The following is a 12864-nucleotide window of genomic DNA, read 5'->3' as shown; positions in this document are numbered from 1 at the left end:
CTTCCACTCCGGCCTGGCCATCACGGAACCCTGCTTCCTGGCATCCTGCAAGACTTACACTCGCCTGCACAGCATCTCAAATTTAAAGGTCCAGCACTTTGTAAGTGCCCCTCCTGTACCAAAAGCTTATGAGCCACTGACCAGGCCAGTCAACACAATTCGTCCACTGGTTACATTTCCCCAAAACTCTACTTACGAAGGACCCAAACTGCAAATTTTCTCATGTCTGAGGATTCACATTCTTTTATCATCCAGATTTGCCCAAGCATGTTTAACACTTCTGATTTACCTGATAAATCACAAAACAAAATCCACAACTCAGATTCAGTGCCGGGCAAACCCACGAAGGAGAAAGACATCCTGCCGCTGAAGCGCGGCAGTTTCCTCACAGACCTGACTTCCTGGTGCAAACGTGCTCTCAGCTGACGCGCTCCATGCTGGGGTGTGTGAACATCAGCAAGGGGCACGGCCTGCCCATGGCTCACCCCAAGGACAGGTGGGCTCAACCCTGCTGCGTCCCACCTCTTCCTCCAGTTCTGCTGGGCCCAAGAGGAAAATGTCCCACAGACATTTATCATCCAAGCTGATGATTCTCAGGTGGCGGCCGTGGCTGCCCGGGTGTGGGGAGTGGTGCTTATTTAGGTAAGGGGAGGGCAGCATCGCTGAACAAAGCTGCTTCTCTAGAGAGCTCTGTCCTCGAGTTGAAGACGAGCAGGTAGGTCCTCAGGGGCCTGCTCCGCTGGACTTGACCCTGCACTCAGCACTGCTGTCTGGGAGGACAGATGTGTGTGAACAGACCCCTGTGCCACCCAGGAACGGCCAGTTAAGGGACTGGAAGGTTCAAATGGACAGGAGTCATCCCTGATTACATAGGCCACAGTCAAAAGACCAATGAAGTCACATGATTGAGGGAGGGAGGGAGGGGAGGACCGTGTCAGACGGTAATATGAACAAGTTTGACATTTTGGAAATTAGAGCAAAAGCATCTCATAATCGTCGCTTTCTCATTCGGGTGTAGTGTAGCTATTTACAGATGTGTTAGCGTACCGATAAGTGACTTTACTACACAGTTAAATCATCATGCATGCACTACAAACACTGAGTGTCTACTACGTGCTGGAGACTGTTCTAGAAGCTGGAAACTCAGTGAGGTAGAAGATAGACAGGACATCTGTTCCTTGCTAAAGGACAGACACTTAATTTTTAAAAACGCACGAATAAATGAGCTTGAAATTTCAACACAGTCACAATCCTATGACTGAAAATATATGGGCAGTGAAGTGGTGGCTAAGGACGTAGGTTCCAGAGTCAGACAGCTGGTACTTCAGCTCTATTACTTCCTCAATGATTCAAGGGCCCCAATTTCCTCCTCAGTAAAACAGAGATAAAAGCCATGAGGGTTTGTGGGTGTGAGGACTAAACTAGGTGGTTCGGACTCAGGGTTTACGGCCTGGCTGACGACAAAGAGCATTACTACACGTTAGCTTTTACTACTCTAGATCGGGGCAGCCCAGGCAGGCTTCCTGGAGGAGGTGACAGCCATAGGGGGTTTTGGCAGAAGAAACAGCAAGACTGAAGGTCTTGGAAGCACTGAGCCCAGCCTTGTGCTATGGACCTGAAAAGAGACTGGGGAGGCTGGAGCTGAGGGAGGGAGGAGGACGGCGGGCGAGAGGAGGGCAGGCTGAGAGGCCATGATCTTTGACAGCAGTTTACCCAAGGCCAAGAGGGATGGCGGCCCTGGGAGGTTTTATGCAGAGGATGCCCAAGACCTGGTTTCCACTGCTAGGAGAGTCAGCTGGCTTTGTGGTGAGAGGTGTAAACTAGGGGGGCCGAGAGCAGAATCGGGGAGTTGGAAGGTCACTGGAGTGGTTCCGACGAGAACCAGGAGGGCGACAGTGGAGACGGAAGCGCGGGGGCCAGCAGACCAGGGTCCGCAGGTCAGCGCTGGCCTTCGGCTTGTTTCCGTCCAGCAAGTCCTACTGGGACACAGCTGTGCCCAGGGCTCACGTTCTGTCCACTGCTGCTTCTGCACTTCACAGGCCTCCGTGGAGGAGTGGCCACAGAGGCCCCGGGCTGCATGCCCATGCACCATCTGGCTCCTCACAGCTGAAGTTCACGGACCTCTGCTCTGGAGGAAGAGCCTGGGCAGGTCCGGGCTGGGTGTGGAGGGGGAGGAGGGGGAGAGATGAAGGGTCATTCCTGAGCGCTGGCCAGGAAAACAGGGCGGTGTCCCTGCGGGAGACAGGCCGGCCTGGCCAGCGGGTGTGGGACGGGGAGCGGGGGACAGCTTATTCTAGAGGCAGTGGAGGCACAAACCGGGGGCTGGGGCCACAGTGACAATGCAGGTCACTCAGAAGCGGCTGCTCCTCCTTCCCATTTTACAGGTTTCTCCCTGAGCCACTGCAGTGAGCCTCCAGCTCCTAAGGCCACAGGAGGCAGACCGAGAAGAGGCTGGTGCTAAGGCGGGAGCCCAGGCCCAGCCCACATGGAGAGGTCAAGCAGAGAAAGCAGCAGCGAAAGTGATGGAGAAGTGGTGCCTGGGGAGGGAAGGAGAAGGCACAGCACCCATCACAGGCCTCAGGAGGAGCGTCGCAAGGGCCTCCGGAAAGGTCCGGAAACTGAGAAGCTACTACTGAAATTGGCAAGACGGAGAGGGAGGCCCTTTGGTGGACGTGGTGGATGCGGTGGTGGCGGAGACGACCTGACGGGCGGAAGAGCAGGTGGTGACTTGGGGACGGAAAGGGCGGAGACACTTGGCCAGGATGAGGGAGGAGGAGGGGGACGCACAGACAGCGCAGTCTCCTTGGATGGCGGAAGATCCAGGGGAAGCATTGTAAGACAGTGGGCGTGATCTCCTAGGAGGGAAGAGACGAGGTAGGAGGACATGAGGTCTTAGGGACAGGAGGGTGAGCGCCCGGTCACGCGCAGAGCTCAGAGGAGAAGCCACTTTGTCTGAGTGACAGGAGACAAGGCAGAAGGTGGGAGCCTGTGTTCGGGGGGATAGGTTGGTAGTTTTGGTGGAGAGAACGTGAGGCCGCTCCTGGCAGAGTCCCATTTTCTCAATACGGATAAACCAAGTCCGTCAGCTGGGGTGGGAAGGTGGGCAGACAGACCAGACAACACAGGACAGGTGAGGGGAAGAGAGCGCTTGCTTCAGAATCCGAGCTTTAGTAAAATACCCTTCGTACCCCCAACACGCACAGCACAGGGCTAGTTAACACAGGAGGGGCTCAGACACACTGCACAGGACGCAGTCTGGAGGTGAACTTGGCCGTGGTCCCTTTGAGTCAGGGTGCTGAGGTGCTGTGAAGCCAGACTTGGAGGCTCCCTCCTCAGGTGCAGCGCCTGCCCGACTGTTTGTTGAAGGCAGGGTCTCAGGTATCTGTAAACAGTGAAGTCAAATAACCGCCTCTTCTACCACAAATGTCACCTCCAGTAGACACAGGCTGATAAACACTGCCATAAAGATAAGATGTGAAGACAACTACCATACACCCTCCATGCCATTGGCATCTCACCAAGAACAAACACCAAATGTCTGAATCCCACTGGGCAGTAGTGTAGATCTCCACCTTCTGTCCAGTCCTACAGGGCTCCTACTGATGGTCTGTCCCCTACTGCATCGTCCCCGCTTCCTTGTCCTCCTGCTAATCTGTGATCACGTTCCTTTCCTTTCCTCTTCTTTGAAGCTTTCTCCCTTCCCAAAGTTGGACTTCTTGTTTCCTTTTTCCTAAGTAATTCTGTATCTCCCATGTATTCTCTTTTCTCTGGGTGTGCCCAGCCCCCTTTCCACCCTAACTCTACCAGAGTACACGCCTCCTCCGTCATCAGAGCCCAGGAACGAGGCTCAGCTGAGGCACTCTTCAGATTCTATGTGGACATGAAACATGCAACCACCTTACATCCAAGAGGAAGTGCAAAGACAAGGGTTAAGTGGGTGTGATATGCATGGGAATTGTTTGTAATTACTTTTATTATTTCAAATATAAAGCATGTTGTGTTGGAGGATGCTTATGCCTTTTCCAATGCATCTTTTGTGCAGATACTCTGATTATGTGACATATGCACATGACATTTTGCAAATATGGGCCAAATTACTTGGTACCAGAACCACACAACCTATCGGAACCTTTCCCAGATGATGGACCACACCCTGCTCAAAGGAAAAATGCATGGTATCTACAAAAGCTTGTTACGAATCTGTATTTGTCAGTTTCCCATCACTGTAACAAACATCTGAGATCATCAACTTATAAAGCAAAAAGGTTTGTTTTGGCTGTTTTGGGGGGTTTCGGTCCAGATCAGCTGGCCCATCACCTTGAGCCTGGGGAGAGTCAGTGCAGCATGGCAGGAGTGTATAGTCAAGCCAAGCCATGGCCATGCACCTCATGGCCATGAAGTAAAGAGAGACGAGGAGGGGAGCAGGGTGCCAGCCCCAGTGACCTACGGCCTCCCACCAGACCCCACCTCTTAAAGGTTCTACCACTTCCCAACAGCACCACCCTAGAGATGGAGCCTTTAAAACATGGGCCTTTGGAGGACACTCAATATTCAAATATGGCAAAACTGCTATTTCAAGCATCATTCTAGCTTATTTTCTGTATTTCAAAGTAAGGAGTATGTCCCCTCAACCTTCTGAATGAGAAAAGTAAATACTGATGGTTTGTACCAACGGGCCTACAGCAAACAAAAATGTCAGGATATGTCTCCAGTTCTGAAAGAGTTCTTCAGCATGCCCACTAGGCATGGCCACCCCATGTGACATTTGCCCCCAAATCCCTAGCCAATTCACTCCAACTTGAGTCCCCAAATTGCCTGCATGATTAGAGACCCACTCTCAGGCAGGCAGCAGTGTGGGGACCATCTGAACGTTGCTCAGAATTCTCTGGGCCACCGGTCTCCTGATATTCTGAAATTTTCTTTAAAGCTAATCATGCAAGAAAGTGCAAGGATCAAGGGCCTCTAGAGTCTGGCTGACTGCGATCTGAAGGCAGGCTGGCTGTGGACCTGCTTCTGTGACCTCCACAGGTTATTTGGTCCTGATGAACCCTGGTTTTATCTATAAAATGACTGCCACCCCACTTATGTGTAGGATTGTTGTAAGAATGAGAGATGCTATCTGCAGATGCCTAGATGTTTAAAATCATGGTTATTATGAGCAGAATGACTAGATTTGATTTTGGGGGCCCACAGTGATCCAAACACAACCTGCTGAACATCTCGTGTTTAAAATTCTCAACTAAAGATCTGGGGTAAAAGGAAGGTGGACATGAAGAATCATTCATGACACACCTGCACTCATCCCTACGCCAAAACTACACTGCAGCAATGCGGGAGCTCCTAACGCCTTGAGTAAAAAGACTAGTTCCTCACCAGTTCCTCTGTCCCTGGCACAGGGCCTGGTCCAGCTGCTGCAGCTGAGCTCTTACAGCAATCCCCAGTAGTTCTGGCTGCTGTGCAGAAGGAGGCAGGAGAGGAGGGCCGCTCCCTGGGTGCAGGGGAAGGGAGAGAGGGCTTCAGGGCCAGGAGCCATTTGCACATTTCCTCCAGGCCTCAGGGAAAGAAAGTTCTCGACAGCCTCCGCCACTGTTCATTTCTGCCGGGAGAAGGGCAACAGTGGCATCTTCAGGGCGGTCAGATGAACTTGGCCAGGGAAACGCAGCAGAAAGGCAGGGAGAGCAAGTCTGGTTTCAGAACACACTGGGTGGTGGGGACAACCGGCTGGCCTCTGTTGGACCTGAAAACTATAGGTATTGTGCACAAGTTCAAGCCACCTCACATGAAGCCCCTGCTCCACACTCTACTACCTTGGCATTTCCCCACATGCTGTTGGAAAGGCCTCGGAAACTCTCCAAGAGCTGGAAACTCAGGAGCAAGTATCAGTCTCCAGGGCAAGCCACAGACACCACTTTTGATTTTTTTAAAGAAACAAAATTTAGCAATGAGACATGAGGACAGCTCGTGGAAACTCTGGGAATGCTGGGGAAGCAGCTAAGGGAACACGTAGGAACAGAGGAATGCTCTTTGGTTTAGAGCCCAATCAAAGCATGCCACAGGGTGACTGTGGGGAGGACACCTTGTGGATGATACCCACACCTGCCTCCACCACCACCCAACATTTGGTACTTGGGAGCTGTGGCTGGGGAGGGGATACCTGCACCAATCAGCAGAATGAAATCCCCACCCTCTTCCCTGCCTTTGATCAAAGTCCCAGGCACAGACTTGCACCACAGCCATAGGGGTCCTGGGAAAAGACCCTGCCAGACAGACAGGAATTTCCTAGGGACAGAAAGAGATGCTGGCAACCTGAGTAAAGGTCATTTGCACCTGCAGACTGGGATTACAGAAACAGCCCCGCCACCAGAGGGCGTTCTGGGTTGGGGGCAAACTGAAAATGTAGAAAGGGTGGGAGCCAAAAATTTAGATCCAAGTGTTGACTTGTCACTTACAAGTTATGTGGCCTGGGCAGGTAAATAAACTTCTCTTGTTTTAATCATGCACAGAATGTTCCTACCTACATTGCAAAGCTGATGTGTACACAAAATTAGATGATGTGGAAGACAGGCTTTGGAAACTGTATTAAATCCCTTTGCCTCTCAGTCTTGAGTTAACCACGGCAAAAATGAGAATTACATTCCCCATGTGGTAGGGCTACTGTGAGGGATACTGGAATATCATAACTTAATAATTTACTTACAGATTGATTTTTTTGATGCCTGGAATTTACCTCAAAATAATGGAGGTGAAGCCACGCATGGTGGCACAGGTGTTAACCCAGTGGCTGAGGCAGGAGGATCCCAAGTTCAAAGTCAGCCTCAGCAAAAGGAAAGCGCTAAGCAACTCAGTGACACCCTGTCTCTAAATAAAATACAAAATAGGGCTGGGGGTGTGGCTCGGTGGTCAAGTGCCCGGAGTTCAATCCCTGGTACCAAAGCAATAATAATAATGGAGGTGGTGGGTGGGAGAGGAAACTGGAGGGCTGCAGATGGCCTGACCATGAGACAGACACCGCGATGGGCACATCGTGCTGTTTTCTCCACACTGGTGTGAGCATGAAATCTCCCATGATAAACTCTTAAAACGAAGGCTCTTGAACAGACTCTTGAACTGACCCAGGAGAAGCTGGCCAGCAGCCCCCAGGTTTATCATCATGGGTCACCCCGACCCCGCAGGCAGGCAGTACGGTCTTGTGCCCACTGCCCTCCTTCCCCGCGGGAGGGCTGCATCGGGGGCGCATCTGAAACGCGATGGGCAACTCCGAAACGCTCGTCAACCGGGACACCGACGCCGAACAGCGACCAGGGGGCCTGCGGGCAGCCTCCGCAAGCCAACCACTCCCAGGAGCAGGGGCGGCTCTGCTCCTCCCTGGGCTGCCCCGGGCCACTGCCCTGGAGGGTTCGGGCAGGTCGGCCCCGGCGCGCCTCAGCCCGACGCGAGGAAGGGCCCACCGACGGCGAGGTGCGCGGTCGCAGGACACAAGGACCCACGCTGGCGTGGAGACGGCCCAGAAGAAGACGCGAGCGTCGAGGTGTCGCCGTCAGGCCGCCGTTAATAACGATCACTAACTCGCCTGCGAGCAGTTCTCCAAGGAAGAAAGACCCCAGCCGTGAGGCTCTGGCCAGCAGTTACGCTGCCCGGAACAAACATGGCTCCCGGCGGGGCGGAAGCGCGGTCGCCCCCAACAAAGATGGCGGTGGGGCGGGGCTGGCGGCGGAAGCGGCCGGTGGCCGACTAACCAGGGCACCATGGCGGCTGCGGCTGTCTCCCCGGCGATGAAGCGACTGGATCTCCGCGATCCCGCGGCGCTTTTCGAGACTCATGGGGCTGAGGAGATCCGCGGGCTGGAGCGCCAGGTTCGGGCCGAGATCGAGCACAAGAAGGAGGAGCTGCGGCAGATGGTGGGCGAGCGGTACCGCGACCTGATCGAGGCGGCCGACACCATCGGACAGATGCGCCGCTGCGCCGAGGGGCTGGTGGACGCCGTGAAGGCCACCGACCAGTACTGTGCCCGCCTCCGCCAGGCCGGCTGGCCGCGGCCCCCACGCGCCCCGCAGGTGGGTCCCGCCCGCCGCGCCCTCACCTTCCCGGAGCCGCCGGCCGGGGCGCTCGCTGGGCCGTGCGTCCTCGCCGCGCTCGCCTCGGGCTTAGCTGAGACGCCAGGGGTCTCCCGACGGCGCGGCTCCTGCGTGCACCCCGCCTCCGGACGCCGGTTTTCAGGGAGCAGATGCCTCTCCCCGCGGCCGCGGCCCAGCCTCCCCTCTCCCGCCCCCAGCACCTTCCCTAGAGCCAAAGGGCTGCCCCAGCTTGCGGGGTCGGAGCCCGGCCTCCAGGCCCTCGCCTTCGAGTAGCGGAGCGTTTTCAGGGTAGAGAGCGAAGGTCGGTTCAGACCACCACGTCTTCATCCCCCCAACGCTAACGTTCAAACCCCTGTGGAAGGACGGGCGGTAGGCATCCTGAGCAGCAGCAGCCTGCCTGCTTAAGGAGTGCTGACCTACGGATGAACACAGTAGAAGAGCATAGAGGGAGAACAGGTGAATAAAGAATCTGTTCATAACCTGGAAGGAGCCTTCCTGCAACATGAAAGAAGAAATTGCCAAAGTACTATCCAGCTCCCATTTGAAACTTTCTCGTGTTACCTGGGTTTCAGAAAAATCCAGGCCAGTAGACTGGGGTATCACAATAGAACAATACACAGAAGGTTGGAAATCTGTGTTTTTTAAGTCAGTGACCTCATCCCTCCCTAAGCTGTGCCCCCTCCGCACACAGGTAGCCAGACTTGGCTGTGACTGAGGCATGCTTCCAGGCTTACTAAAAAGCTGACTTGTATTATGCCTGATTTTAGAAATGTATTGATTTTCATAGTTATATCTGATTTATTCTTGGTCAGACACACAGAATTTGTGAGTCTTCTGTGTTCACTTCACCCAGTTCCTGCTCTGAAGAAGCTTACATTCTAGGCAAGGAATAAAGCCATGGAAAGTTATCAGGAAAAATGTAAATAACTTATAATAGCAGTTGGAAACATTTTAAGGTAAAAGTGACTAATTCCCAAAATAATTGTGTCCTTTTACCTTAACAGTTCTGAAGGAAGTGACTTTAGGCTTGGGTCCTTCTCAATGCCTTACTGAGGACCCTTAAGGACAGATGAGATTTGGAATATGGCTGTCTTAGTCCATGTATGCTGCTGTAACAACATACTTGGGATTGGGTAATTCATAATGACATACTTCCACAGTTCTAGGGCCTGGGAAGTCCAAGATAAATGTGATGGCATTGGATGTCTGCTGAGGATCCTGCTGCTGCACCTTTACCTGGCAGAAAGCAGGAGAGTATAAAGGGCCTAGGCTGGTTTCTCCAGCACTTCTGTAGGGCACTAATCCCTTCATAAGGGAATGCCTGAAGGCAGGGAGTCCTGAAGTGAGAGGACAGACTGGGGAAAGGAGAGGACTGAAGACTGAGCAGATGAATATTTGGTGCAGGATTGGTGAAGAAGAGCAGTCAGCAAAGCCCACAGTGCCCTCACAGAAACTGGAGAAACAGTAGGAAGACTGAAGGTCAGGGAAGGAAGGAGGAAGCTCACCAAGGGTTAGCCCACAGGGTTCCCTGATGTCAAGAAGTCAAGAGGATCACTGATAACCAGAGGGCAAGATAAAGGTTTACATCAGAACTTGATGCCTTCTGAGTAGTACTGAGTTCAGCTTAAAGAAAGCTTTAGGTCCTAAAACTCCGTGACTATAGGACACTAACTTCTGACCTCTGCTTTTGTTTGCTCTTCTGACTTCATTGCCCTTTCCTGCAGCCACAGCCACCATCCCAGGAGAAGTTCTACAGCATGGCTGCCCAGATCAAACTACTCTTAGAAATTCCTGAGAAGATCTGGAGCTTTATGGAGGCCTCTCAGTATCTCCATGCTACACAGCTCTACCTGCTTTGCTGCCACCTTCACAGCCTGCTTCAGCTGGATTCTTCTAGTTCCCGATACAACCCCATCCTTTCCCGATTCCCTATACTCATCCGGCAGGTAGCAGCAGCCAGCCACTTCCGGTAAGTGGATCTGACATAAGACCTCTGGTGATGGCCAGGCCTCATCACTACATATTTATGGGATCTGGCTTCTTTCCATGGCTTTTCATCCAAGAAAATGGTAAAAATTCCATGTTGATCTTTGTCATCTCTCTAGATCAACCATTCTACACGAAAGCAAGATGTTACTTAAATGCCAAGCTGTGTCCGACCAAGCTATAGCTGAGGCCCTCTGCTCTATAATGCTCTTAGAGGAGAGTTCTCCCCGCCAAGCCCTGACAGACTTCCTGTTGGCCAGAAAGACAACTATTCAGAAACTTCTCAACCAGCCACACCATGGTGGGTGTGGCTTCTTTCCGAAGTTTGCTCCTTAAGCATGGGATGGAACAGGATGAGCTCAGGGAAAATGAGGTATCCAGAGTGATCTGTTCTTCACTAAAAAAACTGTTTAATAGAGGATGGTTTTCTCATAGGTGCTGGCATCAAGGCCCAGATTTGCTCCTTGGTGGAGTTGCTGGCCACCACTTTGAACCAGGCTCATGCCCTTTTCTACACTTTGCCAGAAGGTCTGCTGCCAGATCCATCACTGCCATGTGGCTTGCTCTTCTCTACTCTGGAGACTATCACAGGCCAGAATCCTACTGGTAAGCTCTTAACCAGCTGTTTCTCTCAACCATGCTAGCCATGTGCTAAAGCTCTAGGGATAGAGCAGTGAACTGGACAAACATGGACACTTCCTTTCTGGTGGTCACAGTCTAGTGAAGCAGATACAGAACTCACAAATGTGAGTCAGTACTGGTCATTGCTGTCAATGTGCACAGTACAAGTTGCCTTGGAACTTACAAGTTCACAGATGGCCTCCAGGTGAAATGGTCTTTAAACTCAAAGCTGAAGGTTGAGTTAGAGTTACTCAGGTGAAGGTGGAAAGAAGAATTCTAGACAAAGGGACAGGGTGAGCAGAGTCCTGAGGCAAGGAGGATGTTAGTGTATTGAGAAACTGAAGAAAGCCAGCGAGACTGAGGTTTAGTGGGTGATGAGGAGGGAAACTGAAGCCAGGTAATGCTAAGACTTATGGGCCAAGCTGGAATTTGAACTCTATCCAAAGAACAGTGCTAATCTTCCTAGACTTTACAGACTTGGTGTGGTCCCTCTATTTCCCAGAGATCCCCTACATCTTTGGTTAGCATTTGTCCCAACTGTAATTAAATAAATGCTTTGGCTTTTGTGTAGTAAGCAGTAGAGTCCCATGGGGTTAGGGATACTGAGCTTGCTTAGAAGGCTGTCACTGTGGTCTAGGAGTCAGCCACTGGAGCTTGGGTTAGGAGGGAGCAGTAAAGATGGAACTCATTGGACAGCTCAGATACCTGTTGAGGAGAGGATGCGGTGAAGGATTAGCTGTATGGGGTGTGGGAGGGAAGGTGTCCAGAGGAACTGGTTTGAAGGGACTGGTGATGGTTGACATGCAAATGTCACCTTGAAGATAACTGAGACCTTGGAATGGGGAGTGGGTGGGCAACTGGGCCCAGAAAACAGCAGTGAAAGGGCTGGATAGACACATAGGTGCAGTGCATCTGCATATGGCAATTATTTGAAGCCAAGGGAATGGATGCCATCATCAGTAAGCAAAGAAAATGACAGAAGATGGTGCCGCATGGAACTCTAGTGCTCCAAGATCAGACAGAAGTGTCAGCAAAATAGACTGAGGATGTACAAAGGTGGAAAGGAGTGTGGTTATGGCCAGCTGGTCATTTCCAGAGGGAGAGGTGATGTCATACAGGGCCATCTTTGAGTAACTGCCTCTCAGGAAGGGCACCACCGCTTCGGTGTCCCTCCAGATGCTCCATTCAGTATTTATCATTGTCACTAAAGATGAGTATTGGCTCATCTGTCATGACATTGGAAGAGTACAAGAGACAGCATAGGGACCTTGTGCACAGAATACAGCGAGCAATTCCTCCCAGCAATGACCGGCATTGGCCTGCAGAGCTACCAGCAACTCACTCATCAGGGTGGGTGCTCAACACTTCTCCCCATAGATCTTCAAGGGAAGCAGGAGGAGGAGGAAAGGGAAAGGATTAGCTTATATGTTCGTGAAAACTGAAGTTCTACTTTTTAAAATGTCAAGGACGGCCAGGCATGGTGGCACACAGCTGTAGTCCCAGCTGTGCAGGAGGTTGAAGCAGGAAGACCTGTGGGGTCCAGGGTTCACTGCCAGCCTGAGCAATATAATGAGACCTCACCTCAAGAAAAGAAAACAAAGATAAGGACTACTCAGCACTCATTTCTTCCCTCATTCCTTCCCTTCCTGACCTTTGTCATTCTTTTCAGTCAATGGGACGGCCAGAGTTATAGGGAAGCTACTGCACCCCTGATGAGGGTGGGTGTGGATGTATGCGCTACTTTATTTTTCTCCCTATTTCAGGGGGCCAGTTTGACCTACCCAGAGAAAAATGAAATGACTTTTGGAAATTTCTCCTAGGTTCATTTTTAATATGCTATTCAGAATATGGCCTAAGTTGCTTCTCACTCAACCTTTTCCCTAGGAAAGGGCATCAGTGTCTTGAGAGGGGAGATGAAGCTCTGCAGCTGGTTCAGATACCTGCCAGCATCTGTCATTGAGTTCCAGCCAGCACTCCGAACCCTTGCACATCCCATCAGCCAGGAATACCTGAGAGATACGCTGCAGAAATGGATCCACATGTGAGAAGCCTTGAGGCCAGCTTTATCCCTCTGCATCCTTGGATATGACCATACAGGGATGTGAAGAGATGTGCCACATGTCAACTGCTCACTCAGGGCCATTCCTGCCTCCATGGCCACTTAGCACCTACCTTGGGAGAA

The 12864-nt window shown here is 51.9% G+C and overlaps 2 protein-coding genes across 8 annotated transcripts in view; one reads left to right on the top strand and one right to left on the bottom strand.

Annotated features, from left to right (window-relative positions):
- The window catches only part of Slc39a11 (solute carrier family 39 member 11), a 397212-nt gene extending 389113 nt beyond the window's left edge, over positions 1-8099 (bottom strand). Inside the window, exon 1 of the mRNA XM_047544191.1 lies at positions 8081-8099. The gene's annotated coding sequence lies outside the window, so the exon portion shown is untranslated. The remainder of the gene's footprint in view (positions 1-8080) is intronic.
- Positions 7705-12864, top strand: part of Cog1 (component of oligomeric golgi complex 1) — an 11974-nt gene continuing 6814 nt past the window's right edge. For 3 of the 7 annotated variants that reach the window (XM_047544173.1, XM_047544174.1, XM_047544175.1), the window contains exons 1-5: positions 7706-8054; positions 9800-10044; positions 10181-10362; positions 10497-10667; positions 12567-12723. In XM_047544173.1, the coding sequence (XP_047400129.1) occupies positions 7746-8054; positions 9800-10044; positions 10181-10362; positions 10497-10667; positions 12567-12723 (1064 nt within the window). In that variant the 5' untranslated portion in view covers positions 7706-7745. Of the gene's footprint in view, positions 8055-9799; positions 10045-10180; positions 10363-10496; positions 10668-12566; positions 12724-12864 lie in introns of all 7 variants that reach the window. The other 4 variants (XM_047544170.1, XM_047544176.1, XM_047544169.1 and 1 more) reach the window with 3 other exon arrangements.

Source organism: Sciurus carolinensis, chromosome 3, assembly GCF_902686445.1.
Source record: "Sciurus carolinensis chromosome 3, mSciCar1.2, whole genome shotgun sequence".
Classification (NCBI taxonomy): domain Eukaryota; kingdom Metazoa; phylum Chordata; class Mammalia; order Rodentia; family Sciuridae; genus Sciurus; species Sciurus carolinensis.
The sequence above is the reverse complement of the archived record's forward strand: the minus strand, read 5'-3'. Positions and strand labels throughout refer to the sequence as shown.